This window comes from Salvelinus fontinalis, chromosome 33 (genome assembly GCF_029448725.1).
Source record: "Salvelinus fontinalis isolate EN_2023a chromosome 33, ASM2944872v1, whole genome shotgun sequence".
Lineage (NCBI taxonomy): Eukaryota > Metazoa > Chordata > Actinopteri > Salmoniformes > Salmonidae > Salvelinus > Salvelinus fontinalis.
Genome location: NC_074697.1, coordinates 31,292,078 through 31,308,734, shown reverse-complemented (window position 1 = coordinate 31,308,734; position 16,657 = coordinate 31,292,078). Strand labels below are relative to the sequence as shown.

The following is a 16,657-nucleotide window of genomic DNA, read 5'->3' as shown; positions in this document are numbered from 1 at the left end:
GGCGGTGCTCTCACTCTAGTGGTAGCATGAGACGGAGTCTACAACCCACACAAGTAGCTCAGGTAGTGCAGTTCATCCAGGATGGCACATCAATGCGAGCTGTGGCAAAAAGGTTTGCTGTGTCTGTCAGCGTAGTGTCCAGAGCATGGAGGCGCTACCAGGAGACAGGCCAGTACATCAAGAGACGTGGAGGAGGCCGTAGGAGGGCAACAACCCAGCAGCAGGACCGCTACCTCCGCCTTTGTGCAAGGAGGTGCACTGCCAGAGCCCTGCAAAATGACCTCCAGCAGGCCACAAATGTGCACGTGGCAGCATATGGTCTCACAGGGGGTCTGAGGATCTCATCTCGGTTCCTAATGGCAGTCAGGCTACCTCTGGCGAGCACATGGAGGGCTGTGCGGCCCCACAAAGAAATGCCACCCCACACCATGACTGACCCATCGCCAAACCGGTCCTGTTGGAGGATGTTGCAGGCAGCAGAACGTTCTCCACAGCATCTCCAGACTCTGTCACGTCTGTCACATGTGCTCAGTGTGAACCTGCTTTCATCTGTGAAGAGCACAGGGCGCCAGTGGCGAATTTGCCAATCTTGGTGTTCTCTGGCAAATGCCAAAAGTCCTGCACGGTGTTGGGCTGTAAGCACAACCCCCACCTGTGGACGTCGGGCCCTCATACCACCCTCATGGAGTCTGTTTCTGACCGTTTGAGCAGACACATGCACATTTGTGGCCTGCTGGAGGTAATTTTGCAGGGCGCTGGCAGTGCACCTCCTTGCACAAAGGCGGAGGTAGCGGTCCTGCTGCTGGGTTGTTGCCCTCCTACGGCCTCCTCCACGTCTCCTGATGTACTGGCCTGTCTCCTGGTAGCGTCTCCATGCTCTGGACACTACGCTGACAGACACAGCAAACCTTTTTGCCACAGCTCGCATTGATGTGCCATCCTGGATGAACTGCACTACCTGAGCCACTTGTGTGGGTTGTAGACTCCATCTCATGCTACCACTAGAGTGAGAGCACCGCCAGCATTCAAAAGTGACCAAAACATCAGCCAGGAATTATAGGAACTGAGAAGTGGTCTGTGGTCACCACCTGCAGAATCACTCCTTTTTTGGGGGTTTCTTGCTAATTGCCTATAATTTCCACCTTTTGTCTATTCCATTTGCACAACAGCATGTGAAATTTATTGTCAATCAGTGTTGCTTCCTAAGTGGATAGTTTGATTTCACAGAAGTGTGATTGACTTGGAGTTACATTGTGTTGTTTAAGTGTTCCCTTTATTTTTTTGAGCAGTGTACAATCTATACGTATATACACCAGATGAATTTACACAAGATATACAGTAAGAATGATATGTACAGCAGTAGACATACAGTACAGTATAAAGTGGGAAAAACGGTATGTAAACATTATTAATAAAGTGACCAGTGTTCAATGACTCTATGTACATAGAGCAGCAGTCTCTAAGGTTCAGGGTCGAGTACTCGGTGGTAGCTGTAAGAATATAGAGCTGGGACACCACAGTGTTGGCTTTAGGAAACTGTTTAGTAAGTTAACACAGGATATTGTTACAGAGCATTATGTGTCCTGTAGTACATCATGCTGTAGTAGGTGGCTACTGACGGAGTCTGGCTAGTGGTGACTGTTTAACAGTCTAATGTCCTGGAGATAGAAATCTCTCGGTCCCAGCTTGGATGTTCCTGTTCTGTCTGAGACTCTCCACCTTCTAGAATCTAGATGGTAGTGGGGGGAACAGGCTATGGCCAATGTCCTTGATGATCTTTTTGGCCTTCCTGTGACACCGGGTGCTGTAGTTGTCCTGGTGGGCAGGCAGTGTGCCACCGATGATGCGTCGGGCTGAAGGCACTACCCTCTGGAGAGTCCTGTGATTGTAGGCTTTGCAGTTGCCATACCATGCAGTAATACATCCATACAACAAGCTCTCAATGGTGCATCTGTAGAATTTTGTGAGGTCTTAGGGGCCAAGACACATTTCCTCAGCCTCCTGAGGTTGAAGAAGTGCTGTTCCACCTTCTTAACCTTGCTGTTGGTGTGAAGTAACTGCAAAGAAAACGTATTGATCTACTAGGAGTTTAAAGACAGAGTTCTGTCATTGTTCCAAAAAAATGCTCACACCCCACTGAGAAAAAACGGAAATACTGGAATTCCAGGTTTGATTGAATTGAGCCTTTTATTGTATTTTATTATAGATTTAGACTGCCATCTACAGGTACATTTTTACACTAAAACAATATTACACATGAAGGTCAAACAGTAAAGAACACACAGAGCATGCTATACAGTTATCTATGTTTGGGGATTTTCTGTTTCAGTTCCATTTGACTCCATAAAACCTCATAAAGATAGTTATATCAAGTATTAAAGAAATCCATACAATTACCACACAATGAGACAAAGTAAAACACTAAAGTAAAACTCTACATTTCTATTAAAAAAGTGTCTAATTAGAATTCACAAAGCAATCCATAAAGCTGCTCAAATGTTTCACACAGTCCAAAGAGCTCTTTCATAGTCTAGTGAGTTTTGCTTTGAACTGCTTCCCACATCATGAACTTTGACAGCTGACACAAGTTATCTTCAGCTCATTCATTCACCTGTTCACATGTCCCCCCAGCCTTCTGTGTGTCTAATGGACAACACATTACACTCTCATAGATTGAGAATTGTTTTTGTACCATTTCCTTTCTCTTCTTCACAAAGAAAGAAACAGTACCAGACATTACACACACGATCACTGGTTTGCCTTATGTTCAAGGTAATATTAAAAACTAAATAAACATGTCAAATAAACATAAACTGACCTAAAAGAGAAGCCAATTCAAGTATCAACCTGTTTTCCAAACCCATTGACCTCGTATCTTAATGTTATTTTGTATGTTGTCAGAGCCCTTGGTTTAGGTGACATGGTGGATTGGGTGATGACAGCAGGGGTTAGCAAAATAGACTGAAAGCTGTGAGGAGGAAATGTGTGCGGATTATTAGCAAAGAATAAAAAGTGTTGAGTGAAAGGGCAGACATAACAAAGACATGGTGGAGGGGCAGATCCAAGTACCAAGAAACATTTTGATATTTCCTCTTTCAGAAATCCTGAGAAATTAGTGAGGGAAAAAAAACAGCACTTTGCCATCAACTACTAGATGTGTATATAAAAAAACGGTTTTCTGACAACATGCAAAAAATGAAGTTCTTCTTGGCATAAAAAGTACCTGAAACCCTAAAAATAGTTGGCACCTCGTTTAGATTGGTCAATGAATGTCTCAAATGACGTCACTGGTTTTATGCAGAGTTAATAGTTAACAGACCACTTTAGCAAACAAGATATGTCCCCAAGAGGACCACAAGTGGTATTTTTCTCTCCAGGTTGGCAGAGACACAGTTCCCAACTATGACATCTAGTCTCACCCACAATTAACAGTAAAGAAAAATCCTTACTGCCAAAAACCACATTTTTACAGAACTCACACGGACTCTCAGGCAACCCCATAACATAATGATAAATATTAACTTCCCTCCTTTTCTGTAAAAGCTAGACAATTGTTTTATTTTTTATTCTTCAGCTGAATTGTATTGTAAACTTTGAGTATTCAAATCCATACTGACAAGTATATTCACTCTGGAGAAAATGTCCAATAAACCAAAAGAAACAGAATACAATCCAAACAGCTATATGGAAAATATACTTTTTATTATAAAGTTATTTAATTTACATATCATAAAATACAAATAAACAAATGCCACCATACTGTACTGCTATGTTGACCATAGTCCATGATTGTCAATTATTATTTTCAGTTTAAAGACTTGAAGTTGTTATTCATAGCTGTATTCAAATAAATATTATAATTTAATGTTACAGTTCAAATTCAAATAAGTGCATGAAATTGTAATCAACTCAGCTTTATAAACAAGGAAGCATGACATTACATCCACTAAAATATAATAACTTTGTGTTATTAAATAAGATTGGTGTTATTCAATTCACCACTAAATTCTCTACATTCTTTTTGTTTATCATAATAATTTTATATAAACAACAACCCTAATGGCTCAAAACTCCTGACCTTCTCAAATGATGGACTGTGTACTGTCTACTTGTTGAGGATTTAAACCACAATAAATTACTCAAACTTGTTTTACTCTCAGGATTAGTCTTAGTCCTCTCTGATGTAAGCCTCATGCACGTCATCACCGCCACTCTCTATGAAGGCATACTCTGCCATCCTCTGGATCTCCTCGGCCTGGGTCTCAGTCAGCTTCCTCTCAGCATCCACAGATATCTGCCGGACCTCCTCCACCTGAACCTTGGCCACCTGCAAATTGGTCTTGGCTGTGACGGATGCATGCTCAGCTCCTGGGAAACAAACATAAGACGGTGGTCTTAGTCAAATTTCACCATAACAGAGAAAGGGGCCGAAGATGAAACCTTCAATCCATGATGATAACGGGTGACACTGAGCAGGTGCCCTTGTCCATCATTTCTCTATTGTGCTGCATCATGGGAATTAGAGTACATGGTGACCTGGAGGTTTAAGCCTTCTTTACCATCACAAAGCTGTATTCACTAACAGCTACTGATCCATACATTGGCCAAAGAGTGAGACTGACAGGTTTTGAAAAAGAGGGGCATAAACAGCAAACTACAAAGTAGTGAGATGGAGAAAAACAAACATTATGGGGGCCTTTATTAGAGCTCGTAGGTTTATTACTGCACTGGCAGGTTAACGTTTGTGTGAGAATAACAGTAATGACTGAGGAATGCTAACTGTCATGGGGAGCAAGGAGCATCAGGTTGTTGTTAAGTTCCTCAATTTAGTGATAAACAGGTTGTATTGATTTATTCGAACCCCATTGTCTTTTGCCGAAGCAGGAGCTATTCTTCCTCGGGTCCAAACAAAAACATGACAAGTAACAAAACACTGATGGACAATCACACACATGTTTAACACAACCTTTTCAGCAATGTCACTGGTAATAAACATACCTGTGTTGTATGCTGCCTCAGCTGCCATTTCACAAAGGTTGACGGCATTAATCCAGTTTGACTCGAAGCGGTTGCATTCATCTAGTCTGTCACCAACCTGACAGAACAGAGAGAAACCCATCAGAACATTTCATTACATTCTTGAGAAGTTTATAGTACTCAAACCATATTTACTTTTAGAACATCAGTGACAAAAATTGAAAAGGCAAACAGGAGTGACTAAAGCATTTACTATTTTAGATTGTAAATCAAGTTAAAAGTTCTTTGGAAATAAACAAGACACCCTAAAGACATAGCTTTTCCAGATGGCTGGATACAAAAATACAGGAACATATATTTTTTCTGAAAGATGACTTAAGACAACAGTGTAATTTTGGTTTATTTTGAGTACACATTTCATACACCTACTTCAACACGCTGGGCAATGATCACTTGCCAAATGGCATCCTCCTCAGCAGTGGAGAGTTTTTCCAGTGAAGCCAGATATCTCCTCTGAAGGGCGATGAGGGTGTGGAGAGCCTGAGGACAACGCAAACAAAACAAACGGTTAAAAACATGAAGGGTCATTTAGGTAGCATGATGCCATTGCCTTACTGGTTAAATTAGCATTTGATATTTATGGAAATAATTATCACACTGTACATCTTAGCATATACGATAACAAAAATCCACTATGACCCCTTCAGGTACTTACTTTGGAATATTGTGTGATGGAGTCTACGAGAGCCTGAGTGGTCTGGGAGAGGTAAGTGTTTGCACTGTCTGTAACCATAGAGGATGCGCTTCGGATCAGGGATTCATGAGAGAGGTTCTCCACTTGCTGGATAGGGAGAGAAACAGAAAAAGTTCAATATATGAGCTGAAAGGGGGGATTTTTACGATTAAGGCATTCATGTGCAGTGCATTCGGAAAGTATTCAGACCCCCTGACTTTTCCCACATTTTGTTACGTTACAGCCTTATTCTAAAATGGATGAAATTGTTTTTCCCCCTTATCAATCCACACACAATACCCCATAATGACAAAGCAAAAACAGGCTTTCAGAATTGTTTTATTTTTTAAAATTTTTAATAACTGAAATATCACATTTACATAAGTATTCAGACCCTTACTGAGCACTCTGTTGAAGCACCTTTGGCAGGGATTACAGCCTTGAGTCTTCTTAGATATGACGCTACAAGCTTGGCACACCTGTTTTTGGGTAGTTTCTCCCATTCTTCTCAGCAGATCCTCCCGAGCTCTGTCAGGTTGGATGGGGAGTGTCGCTGCACAGATATTTTCAGGTCTCTCCAGAGATGTTCAATCGAGTTCAAGTCTGGGCTCTGGCTGGGCCATTCAAGGACATTCAGAGACTTGTCCCGAAGCCACTCCTGCGTTGTCTTGGCTGTGTGCTTAGGGCCAATGTCCTGTTGGAAGGTGAACCGTCGCCCCAGTCTGAGGTCCTGGGCGCTTTGGAGCAGATTTACATCAAGGATCTCTCTATACTTCGCTCTGTTCATCTTTCCCTCAATCCTGACTAGTCTCCCAGTCCCTGCCAATGAACGACATCCCCACACCATGATGCTGCCACCACCATGCTTCACCGTAGGGATGGTACCAGGTTTCCTCCAGACGTGACGCTTGGCATTCAGACCAAGGAGTTCAATCTTGGTTTCATAAGGCCAGAGAAAATGGTTTCTCCTGGTCTGAGAGTATTTAAGTGCCTTTTGGCAAACTCCAAGCGGTCTGTCATGTGCCTTTTACTAATGAGTGGCTTCCTTCTGGCCACTCTATCATAAAGGCCTGATTGGTGAAGTGCTGCAGAGATGGTTGTCTTCTGGAAGGTTCTCCACGGAGGAACTCTGGAGCTCTGTCAGAATGACCATCAGGTTCTTGGTCACCTCCCTGACCAATGCCCTTATCCATCAATTGGTCAGTTTGGCAGGGCTGCCAGCTCTAGGAAGTCTTGGTGGTTCTGAACTTCTTCCACTTAAGAATGAAGGAGGCCACTGTGTTCTGGGGGACCTTCAAGGCCGCAGAAATGTTTTGGTATCCTTCCCTAGATCTGTGCCTCGACACAATTCTGTCTTGGAGCTCTACAAACAATTCCTTCAACCTCATGGCTTGGTTTTTGCTCTGACATGCACTGTCAACTGTGGGACCTTATAAACCGGCGTGTGCCTTTACAAATCTTGTCTACTCAATAAAATGTACAACAGGTGGACTCCAATCAAGTTGTAGAAACATCCCAAAGATGATCAATAAAAACCGGATGCATCCGAGTTCAATTTCGAGTCTTGTAGCAAAGGGTCTGAATACTTGTGTAAATAAGGTATGTATGTTTTTTATTTTTTTGTACATTTGCAAAAATGTCAACATCTCTTTTGGCTTCGTCATTATAGCTTATTGAGTGTAGATTGATGAGGATTTTTATTTATTTAATACATTTTAGAATAAGGCTGTAAAGTAACAAAACGTGGAAAAAGTCAAGGGGTCTAAATATCTTCCGAATGCACTGTATATGATGTCAGCCTTATTCAAGTTGTTCAGCATTATTCAATGACACTAATATAAAGTGATGAGTGACCCGCGCGTGCGCGCAAGAGAGAGAAAATGGTCCTTTACCTGCATGAAGGGGACAGCGCTCAGTCCACTGCCAACACTCAAAGAGACCAAGCTCGTTCTGGTAACATCTCTGAAACGCACGAGCCTCTGGCGCAAGGGTTTCCTACTGTTGAGGACAGTCGCTGCTGTGCTCCTGCAAGGTAATGAGAGTAAACAACAACACTGATATTAGCAAGCTATAGTGATTACAGCAATTCGATACTTATCTAAGACGAAACTGTTTCTGTTTGCGTACGAATACAATGAATTAGGGTGCAATGATGCAGTTGTTATTATAACGATATTTACCTGAAGAAATGTAGACATGCAATGCTTCTTCTGAGCGCGGCCATATTGGTCAGGAGCAAAAGGAAGTCCGTCCCCCAGTAGCACAAACAGCATTGTCTAATAGCTTGCATTTTACTTGTAATATCGTTTATTACTCTTCAACTAAAATAAATTATATTAGGTCAATTTATATGATGTATTAAAGTCTCAATAAATAATTTTAAACTTTACCAGAATTCTTTACGACAAAAAGTAAGTCTATGTCGTCACCTAGTGGTAAAATAGTTTCAAATTTGTATGCTGTGTTTCTGCTGTAGTCTTGTATTCCTTTGCCCAACTGTGCTTCCTGAATCCTGTAGAGTCACAGGGGTATTTTAAAGGCCACAGAACAAGCAGCCTCCCATCACACAGATGTATTGATTTGTTTACTGTCTCCTGAAATATGCCAACTAGACATTGCCTGAAGTTTCAGGAGGGGGCTCAAGCACAAGGTTACGTAAATTGAACTAATCCGTCCACAGTTTTTTTCTGGCAAAACAAATATTTCAATATCATCCTCGAGTTACTTTACTGATTAATTTACTGATGAATCAGTGTCCCTCCAATTAAAATTAGTGACAGGCAGTTCACCCCCAAATGTATCAGACATTCACATCAAAGGTGATCTAATGTTGAGAAGAGTCCATGTCCCCCACTACATCTGTTGTGTAGATCCAGCTATACAGTATGTCAGACACAAATAAATGGTAAAGTTATAGGCACCATCTAATTGGATTATTTAATGGTGGTTTGATCTACACATATCCACAAAATGGTGCTCCCAACTTCAGGCTGATCCTGACCTCAACCATTATGTGTGGCCAAATTGATTTGGTATGTAGTGACAATTAACATACTGGTTTTCAAAAGCCAGACATAATGGTTAAACATATAGGCTGGAATACAATAAGGAGAGTCATCTTGTTTGTGTTTGGGATATTTTCTTGGAATGCCTCTTTGGTCTTATTCTGGTCATAATTTCTCAACAGTTTGATCTACACACATCGCAGATCAAACTATTGATAAATGATGTGACTAAACTCAACAATAATAAGAAGAAACTGTATTATGAGTAAATAATGATGGAAAAATAATAATAAATGAGTACTTTAAAGGAAATTATGGGCAGAAAGACAAACTAAATTTCATCAAATCAGATGGCTTATTCATCACAAAACCATTTGATGTTGCCAATTATTTTTATGAATCTTCATTGACAAAGTTGTTAAACTTAGGCAGGAAATGCCATCAACGAACCACGAGCCATCATATTCCTATCTGTCATATCTATTTATTTTACCCCATTTTTCTCCAATTTAGTGATATCCAATTGCGATCCAATTACGATCTTGTCTCATCCCTGCAACTCCCCAACAGGCTCGGGAGAGCAGAAGGTCGAGTCATGGGTCCTCCGAAACATGACCCGCCAAACCACGCTTCTTAAAAAAAAAAGAAAAAAAAGAAATCCACCTTCTTTTGAGGACAAATATCTTTGTTTTTTTTACAGCTTTTTTTACTACATATAAATACATTTTACATATGAGCCTTTCATAATAATCTACTGGAGAACCATTTTGGGTTTAAGAATAATTTATGTATGAGTGAAGCTTTTAGTGAGAAGTTTAAAGCTTTAATATTGAATAATTTAGGCATTATATAAATAGGCACGTTTAATTTTGTCTGGTTTAGCATTCCAAATAAAATGAAATATTTTTTGCTCATATGATTTAAAAAACAAGTAATCTGGAGTATGCAGTGCCATTAGTAAGTAAACTGTGATAAAACCAAAGACTTTCCATAGATAGACAAGTATTTAACTCCATGGTTGCAGAATCTTATCTATTTTTGCTAACTCTATTGAAATGAATTGTGGTAAGTTCATTTATATTTTTTGAGTTGTGAATACCAAGTATATCTACTTAACCATCCACCCATTTTAATGGAAAACTACAAGGTAGTGTAAACACTATTTTTGTAACGATCCAATACGTAATATGGTACACTTGTCATTTCTAGCCTCCAGAGAGGCTAGAAAAGTTATCAAGATCTTCAATGAGACTGTGCAGGGATCCAGATTGCGGATTTAAAAACTAGTTATCGGTATACATTGACACTTTTGTTTTTATCCCCTGGATTTCTAACACCTTGATGTTCTTGTTGGATCTAATTTTACACCTGGGGTTGCTGTACATAACTTTAACCTATTGTATAAGAGATTCACCAAAATTAAAGTCATTCGGGCATTTATATATCAATTCTAGTTGTACTTTATCAAACGCCTTTTCAAAATCTGCTATGAAGACCAGGCCTGGTATCTTCGATGTTTCATAATGTTCAATTGTTTCAAGTAATTATCGTATCTTATCTCCAATATATTGTCCACGTAAAAAACCTGTCTGACCAGGATGAACAATATCTGGTAAAAACGTTTTATATTTTATGTGCTATGCATTTCGCCAGGATTTTCGCATCACAACATTGAAATGTTAGAGGCCTCTAGTTTTTTAAATGGACTGGATCTGTATACTTACCACCTGGGTCCTGTTTTAGTACTAACGAAATCAAACGTTCTTGTTGAGTACCTGAAAGTCTACCATTTGTATAAGAGTAATTAAAACATGCTAATAATGGTCTTTGAGTACTTCAAAAAGGTCTGATATACCTCTACTGGTATACCATCAAGCCCTGGTGTTTTTCCAGACTGAAAATATTTTATTGCCTCAAAAAGTTCCTCTTCTGTAAGTTGGCCTTCACACAGGTCTTTCTGTAAATTTGTTAATTTTACATTATTATTATTAGGAAAGAAATCCTTACAGTTGACATTCAGTGGAAATGGAGGAGACATATGCTTAAAATATCATTTGGTGAATCATGGATACCTTGATTATTTGTAACGAGTTTCTGTAAATTCTTTTTGGTCGAATTTCTATGTTGAAGATTCAAGAAAAATTGTGCATTTTTCACCATATCCCATCAAATTCGCTTTATTTTTGTAATACATTACACTTGATCGTTCTTGAATAAATACCTCCAATTCTTTTTGTTTTTCGTCTAACCTTTTTTTGTGCCTCTGTAGTACAGTTTCCATTACCATCTACCTGCTCTGTTTCTTCCTCTATTTCCTTTATCAGTCTCATCTCTTTTGACCTAAACTGATTTTGTTTTAATGATGAATATTGTATTGAATGGCCTCTAAAAGTACATTTGAAAGTGTCCCATACAATAAGGGGATCTGCTGTACCAATGTACTTATTTCCACACTTTCCATAATAATACCCAAGTTTCAATTATACTTACCACAACCAATGAACCAATGTTTGTAAACTTACCATTAAAAAGCACAATGATTATTAAGTGTCCATATAGTTGTACCATAATAATTTACACTGTAAAGCATACTATAGCTGCAACTTTGTAAACCTCCAATATTCCACCCACTAAAACCTCCCCCCATATCTAGGTCTGTTGTCACTAAGACTATCAGATCATCTCCCTGACTCATGACGCGCCTTTGCTTGTAAGTAAGCATTTCACGGTAAGGTCTACACTTGTTGTATTCAGAGCATGTGAAAAATATGGGCAGTCCCATGATAACATAAATATCTATGAGGATGCTTAAGGGAACTAACCAAATAATATGGAAAACAGTCAGAAAAAACAATAATAGATCATATTAATAGAAATAATAACAGCACAATCTTATAAATGCATGCTCATATTTAGAAAGGCCTAGCAAGGCTATAAGCATGTCAGCCCAGCCTGCACAGTTCATTGGATACAATTGTTTAAAAAAATAATAATAATGAAGAGGAAACAACCTAAATATATCACAAGACCAGTGCTTTGTTATGTCCATTACATGCAAGACATATTTCATGTAGTCCTCATTGTATCCTGTTGTATTCCGACATAAAAAAGGAAGAAAGGTTCTAACGGCCGCTAATGACTAACTAAAAATGTGTCTTAGGCATCACATTATATCCTGTTGTTTTGTGCCATGGCTGTGCCAGAGCTGACCGCAAGCCAACCTAAGCCAACCTTAATCTTTTGACAACAGTGACAGCATGTCAGACAATTTATGATATAACACAATGGATGGCTGATTCATCATACTGCATTGATATTTGATATTATTTATAACGTGTTACGTTTTGTTTTAGATTGAATGTTTTGCATGCCAACGGTGGTTCCATGTGCTGTGCCTACGAATGAAGACAAAATAGTTCAACAGAGTAAAGAACACAAACTGGAAGTGCAGTGTTGTTGAAAATGTATGCTATACCCCATCCACACTGAAGAGGCTCTGAAATGTACATCAACCAGGAATAAAGAGAAAGTTAACACTGTGAAATGTTTTGTACTTATTTGAAGTAAAGTGTCTGTTGACATGTTGGAAAAGATTAAAGGTCTACAATTTCTGTTTAATTTGTCAATATTACATTTTTATTCATTGATTTACTGGCCACCATTACTGTGGTTACATGTTCAGTATATGTATTGACCAGCAAACCCACTGCAGCCTAGCTCACTCTCCATCCCTGCTTTGGACAATTAATAACATGACTCTAGAACTTTGTCATTTTCCTTTATGGTTGATATTAACGACGAAAGGAGATATCTGTCTCTCTCCTATTGTGTACCGCTGTTAAGTTCTGTGGAAAAATAAAAAAAACTGAAAATAAGTACTTAGAACTACCAGTTATTATAGATAAATATTAAAGAAAAGGGTAAACGCAACACTGAACTGAACCTCCTAATTGTCAAACTAATATTAATGTAAAACAATATAGAAGAAGATACATGACTAGAGGTTATGCAATATGGGTGTATATCCACAGCATGCTTAGGTGTGTAATTGACATGACCAAGGAGCTATTGAAATTTAAACCTATGAAAAATGTACGTTACAGCTTGTGATTTTACAGTACACAAACAAGAGTGTGTGCAATATAGAGGGGAAGTCAGTGGACATTCTGAACCTTCTTTGAAGTCAGAAGGTCACATGACAAAGGAGCGATTGAAGTTTTGAAAAATGAACGTAAAAACGTGTGAGATGAAAATGGACAAAGTAAAGGGTGTGCAATGTGTAGGCACACTGAGTGTACATTCTGAACCTTGTTTGAAGTCATTAAGTCACATGACCAAGGAGCTATTGAAATTTTACATTTGGAAAAATTCATGTAAAATCTTGTGAGATGAAAATGGACAAACTAAATGGTGTGCAATATAGAAGGGTAGTCAGTGGACATTCTGAACCTTGTTTCAGTCAAGTAGGTCACATGACCAAAGAGCTATTGAAATTTGAATGTAAAAAAAGTTTGTACTTGTTTACGCTCCCTAACTAATTCAACTAGGAATACAAAATGCTGCTCACATTTCCACGTTTATTAGCTTTGGAAAGTGAGTTAATGTCCAAACCGTGAAAATACGACCTGTGCAATGTTGTGTGCAATTTTTCCAACATCATGACACTTATTTGGAGTCTGTGGCTCAAGTGGTTTGAAAGCTATTGAGGTTTGAAAGCGCGAATATCCTACTTGAAACTGTCTTTACCTCGGTCCTGTGTGTCTGTCATCTTGAGATTACGTTTCATGAACACCTTGACTTTTTCCTCCGTTGACTGATAGTTTTCATTTTCATCCTCCTTTATTCCCATTATAACAATATTTGTTCATACTTCTGCACTTTAGATCAAGTAATTCGGGTTTCATTGTTTTATTATCATACCGTAGCCTCTTTGTAGTGTCTTTTAGGGAGTCCATGGTAGTTTTCAATATATTATTTTCCGCTCCTATTTCTTCCATCATTTTATTACTGTAATCCATTCCTGTTTTTAAGGCCTTAACCTCCCCCAGTAGCCCAGGCAATAGATACCATTTTTTTTAACTGCTCGCTCATGCTTGTAAGCAATGTTCTAACTTCTGGACACAAAGTTATAAAAACGTCCCGCTCCAATGTTAAATTTGATATTTTAGACGGCGGCTTCCCTCCCGTTTCACTCCAGAACTCGAGGAAAGGTATTCTCTTGTTCACTTCAATGTGTTTCAAAATGCTGATATCAAAATGCTGATCAAAAAATAGTTCCAGATTCTCTATATTATCCAGAATGTTTGTTTTTCGTAGTTATCAGCTAATCCTCAATTTTTGTGATTCATTCATGGGACAAGCTGTGCCTACCACGCTGCCACCTGATCACGAAACCCAAACCGCGCTTTTTAACACCTGCCCGCTTAACCCGGAAGCCAACTGCACCAATGTGTGGGAGAAAACATGGTTCAACTGACAACCGAGGTCAGCCTGCAGGCGCCCCACCCGCCATAAGGAGTCCCTAGAGTGCTATGAGCCAAGTAAAGCCCCGCTGGCCAAACCGTCCCCTAACCCGGACGAGGCTCCCTATGGGACTCCCAGTCACGACACAACCTGGGATCAAACCTGGGTCTGTAGCGATGCCTCAAGCACTGCAATGCAGTGCCTTAGACCGCTGCGCCATTCGGGAGGTCCCTGTCATATCTTTAATTTGAGCCTAGAGAAAGTGATCTGTTCTCAGGCCTGGAGGGAAGCCAAAGTCATTCCGCTACCGAAGAATGGTAAAGCAGCTCTTAGCAAACTGTTGGAAAAAATGGTGTTTGACCAAATACAATGCTATTTCTCTGTTAAAAAATTAACAGACTTTCAGCATGCTTATAGACACGGGCACTCAACATGTACTGCACTGACACAAATGACTTATGATGTGTTGAAAGAAATTCTGTTAGATTTCAGTGCAGCCTTTGATATTATTTACCATAACCTGTTGTTGAAAAAATGTATGTGTCATGGCTTTTCAGCCTTTACCATATCGTGGATTCAGAAAGTATTCACACCCCTTTACTTTTTTCACATTTAGTGGTGTTACAGCCTGAATTTTAAATGGATTCAATTGAGATTGTGTGTCACTGACCTGCAGACAATACCCCATAATGTCAAAGTGGAATTATGTTTTTAGATTTCTTTTAACAAATTAATAACAAATTAAAAGCTGAAATGTTATTGAAAGAAAAGTAGTACCCCCAAAACACCAGTCATAACGTCAACAGTGAAGAGGCGACTCCGGAATGCTGGCCTTCTAGGCAGAGTTCCTCTGTCCACTGTCTGTGTTCTTTTGCCCATCTTAATCTTTTATTTTTATTGGCCAGTTTGAGATATGACTTTTTCTTTGCAACTCTGCCTAGAAGGCCAGCATCCCGGAGTCGCCTCTTCACTGTTGACGTTGAGACTGGTGTTTTGCGGGTATTATTTGTACTTGTCCTCTTACTCAGTTGTGCACCGGGGCCTCCCATTCCTATTTCTATTCTGGTTAGAGCCAGTTTGCGCTGTTCTGTGAAGGGAGTAGTACACAGCGTTGTACGAGATCTTCAGTTTCTTGGCAATTTCTCGCATGGAATAGCCTTCATTTCTCAGAACAAGAATAGACTGACGAGTTTCAGGAGAAAGTTCTTTGTTTCTAGCCATTTTGAGCCTGTAATCGAACCCACACATGTTGATCCTCCAGATACTCAACTAGTCTAAAGAAGGCCAGTTTTATTGCTTCTTTAATCAGCACTACAGTTTTCAGTGCTAACATAATTGCAAAAGGGTTTTCCAATGATCAATTAGACTGCTAAAATTATAAACTTGGATTAGCTAACACAACATGTCATTGGAACACAGGAGTGATGGTTGCTGATAATGTGCCTCTATACGCCTATGTAGATATTCCTTTAAAAACCAGCCGTTTCCAGCTACAATAGTAATTTACAACATTAGCAATGTCTACACAGTGTTTCTGATCAATTTTATGTTATTTTAATGGATAAAAAAATAGATTTTCTTTCAAAGACAAGGACATTTCTAAGTGACTCCAAACTTTTGAACGGTAGTGTAAATTGTAAAGTATTTGATCTACAATCTATTTTTTGTTATGTGTTGGACCCCAGTAAGACTAGCGGTCGCCATCGGCTAATGGGGATCCTAATGAAATAACATTAAAATAAACCCCCCATTAAGCACGCACCGACGGAGATATCCTTTGGCAAACTATTTTTTTCAACGATTTCCCAACGTGGTCACCAACTCATTCCAGGGTTTTTCTTTATTTTGACTATTTTCTACATTGTAGAATAATAGTGAAGACATCAAAACTATGAACTTAAAAAAATAAAATAAAAATTGGTTACTGCATGATTCCATATGTGTTATTTCAAAGTTTTGATATCTTCACTGTTATTCTACAATGTAGAAAATTGTAAAAATAAAGAAAAACCCTTGAATGAGTAGGTGTGTCCAAATTTTGGTCAGCACTCTACAGTAGAGTACAGTAAAGTAGAACACAGTATAGTAAGTCAAGTATAGTTCAGTACAGTAGACTACAGTACAGCACAGTAGATTATAGTACAGTATAATGTACTGTATTGTACCCTACTTTACTCTAATGTACTCTACTGAACTAAACTGTGCTGTGCATCAGGGAGTTCTTATTTTTAGTTTTTGGTGGCGGTGTCGGGTCCGGGTGCCGCTGCCGATTGAACCGGGGGTGCCTCAGCTGCCTCGTTGGGCTTCCATGGCTTAGCCGGCTCGAGAGGTTTCCTTGCCCTGGTTGGCTCGGCAGGCTCCCATCCCACGTCATGCCTCAGCCAGCTCGTCGGGCTCCTACGCCTCAGCTGGCTCATCAGGCTCCCATCCCACGTCATGCCTCAGCCGGCTCGTCAAGCTCTCACGCCTCAGCCGGATC

The 16,657-nt window shown here is 39.6% G+C and overlaps 1 protein-coding gene across 1 annotated transcript; it reads right to left on the bottom strand.

The window, feature by feature from the left end:
- Positions 1 to 3,683: 3,683 nt before the first annotated feature.
- Positions 3,684 to 8,000, bottom strand: LOC129831576 (diablo IAP-binding mitochondrial protein-like). The gene is made up of 6 exons (XM_055894930.1): positions 7,891 to 8,000; positions 7,603 to 7,735; positions 5,693 to 5,818; positions 5,407 to 5,517; positions 4,999 to 5,095; positions 3,684 to 4,368 (listed from the first exon to the last, which is right to left on the bottom strand). The coding sequence occupies exons 1-6, from the start codon at positions 7,998 to 8,000 to the stop codon at positions 4,169 to 4,171; spliced, it is 777 nt and encodes a 258-aa protein (XP_055750905.1). The 3' UTR covers positions 3,684 to 4,168.
- Positions 8,001 to 16,657: the final 8,657 nt, after the last annotated feature.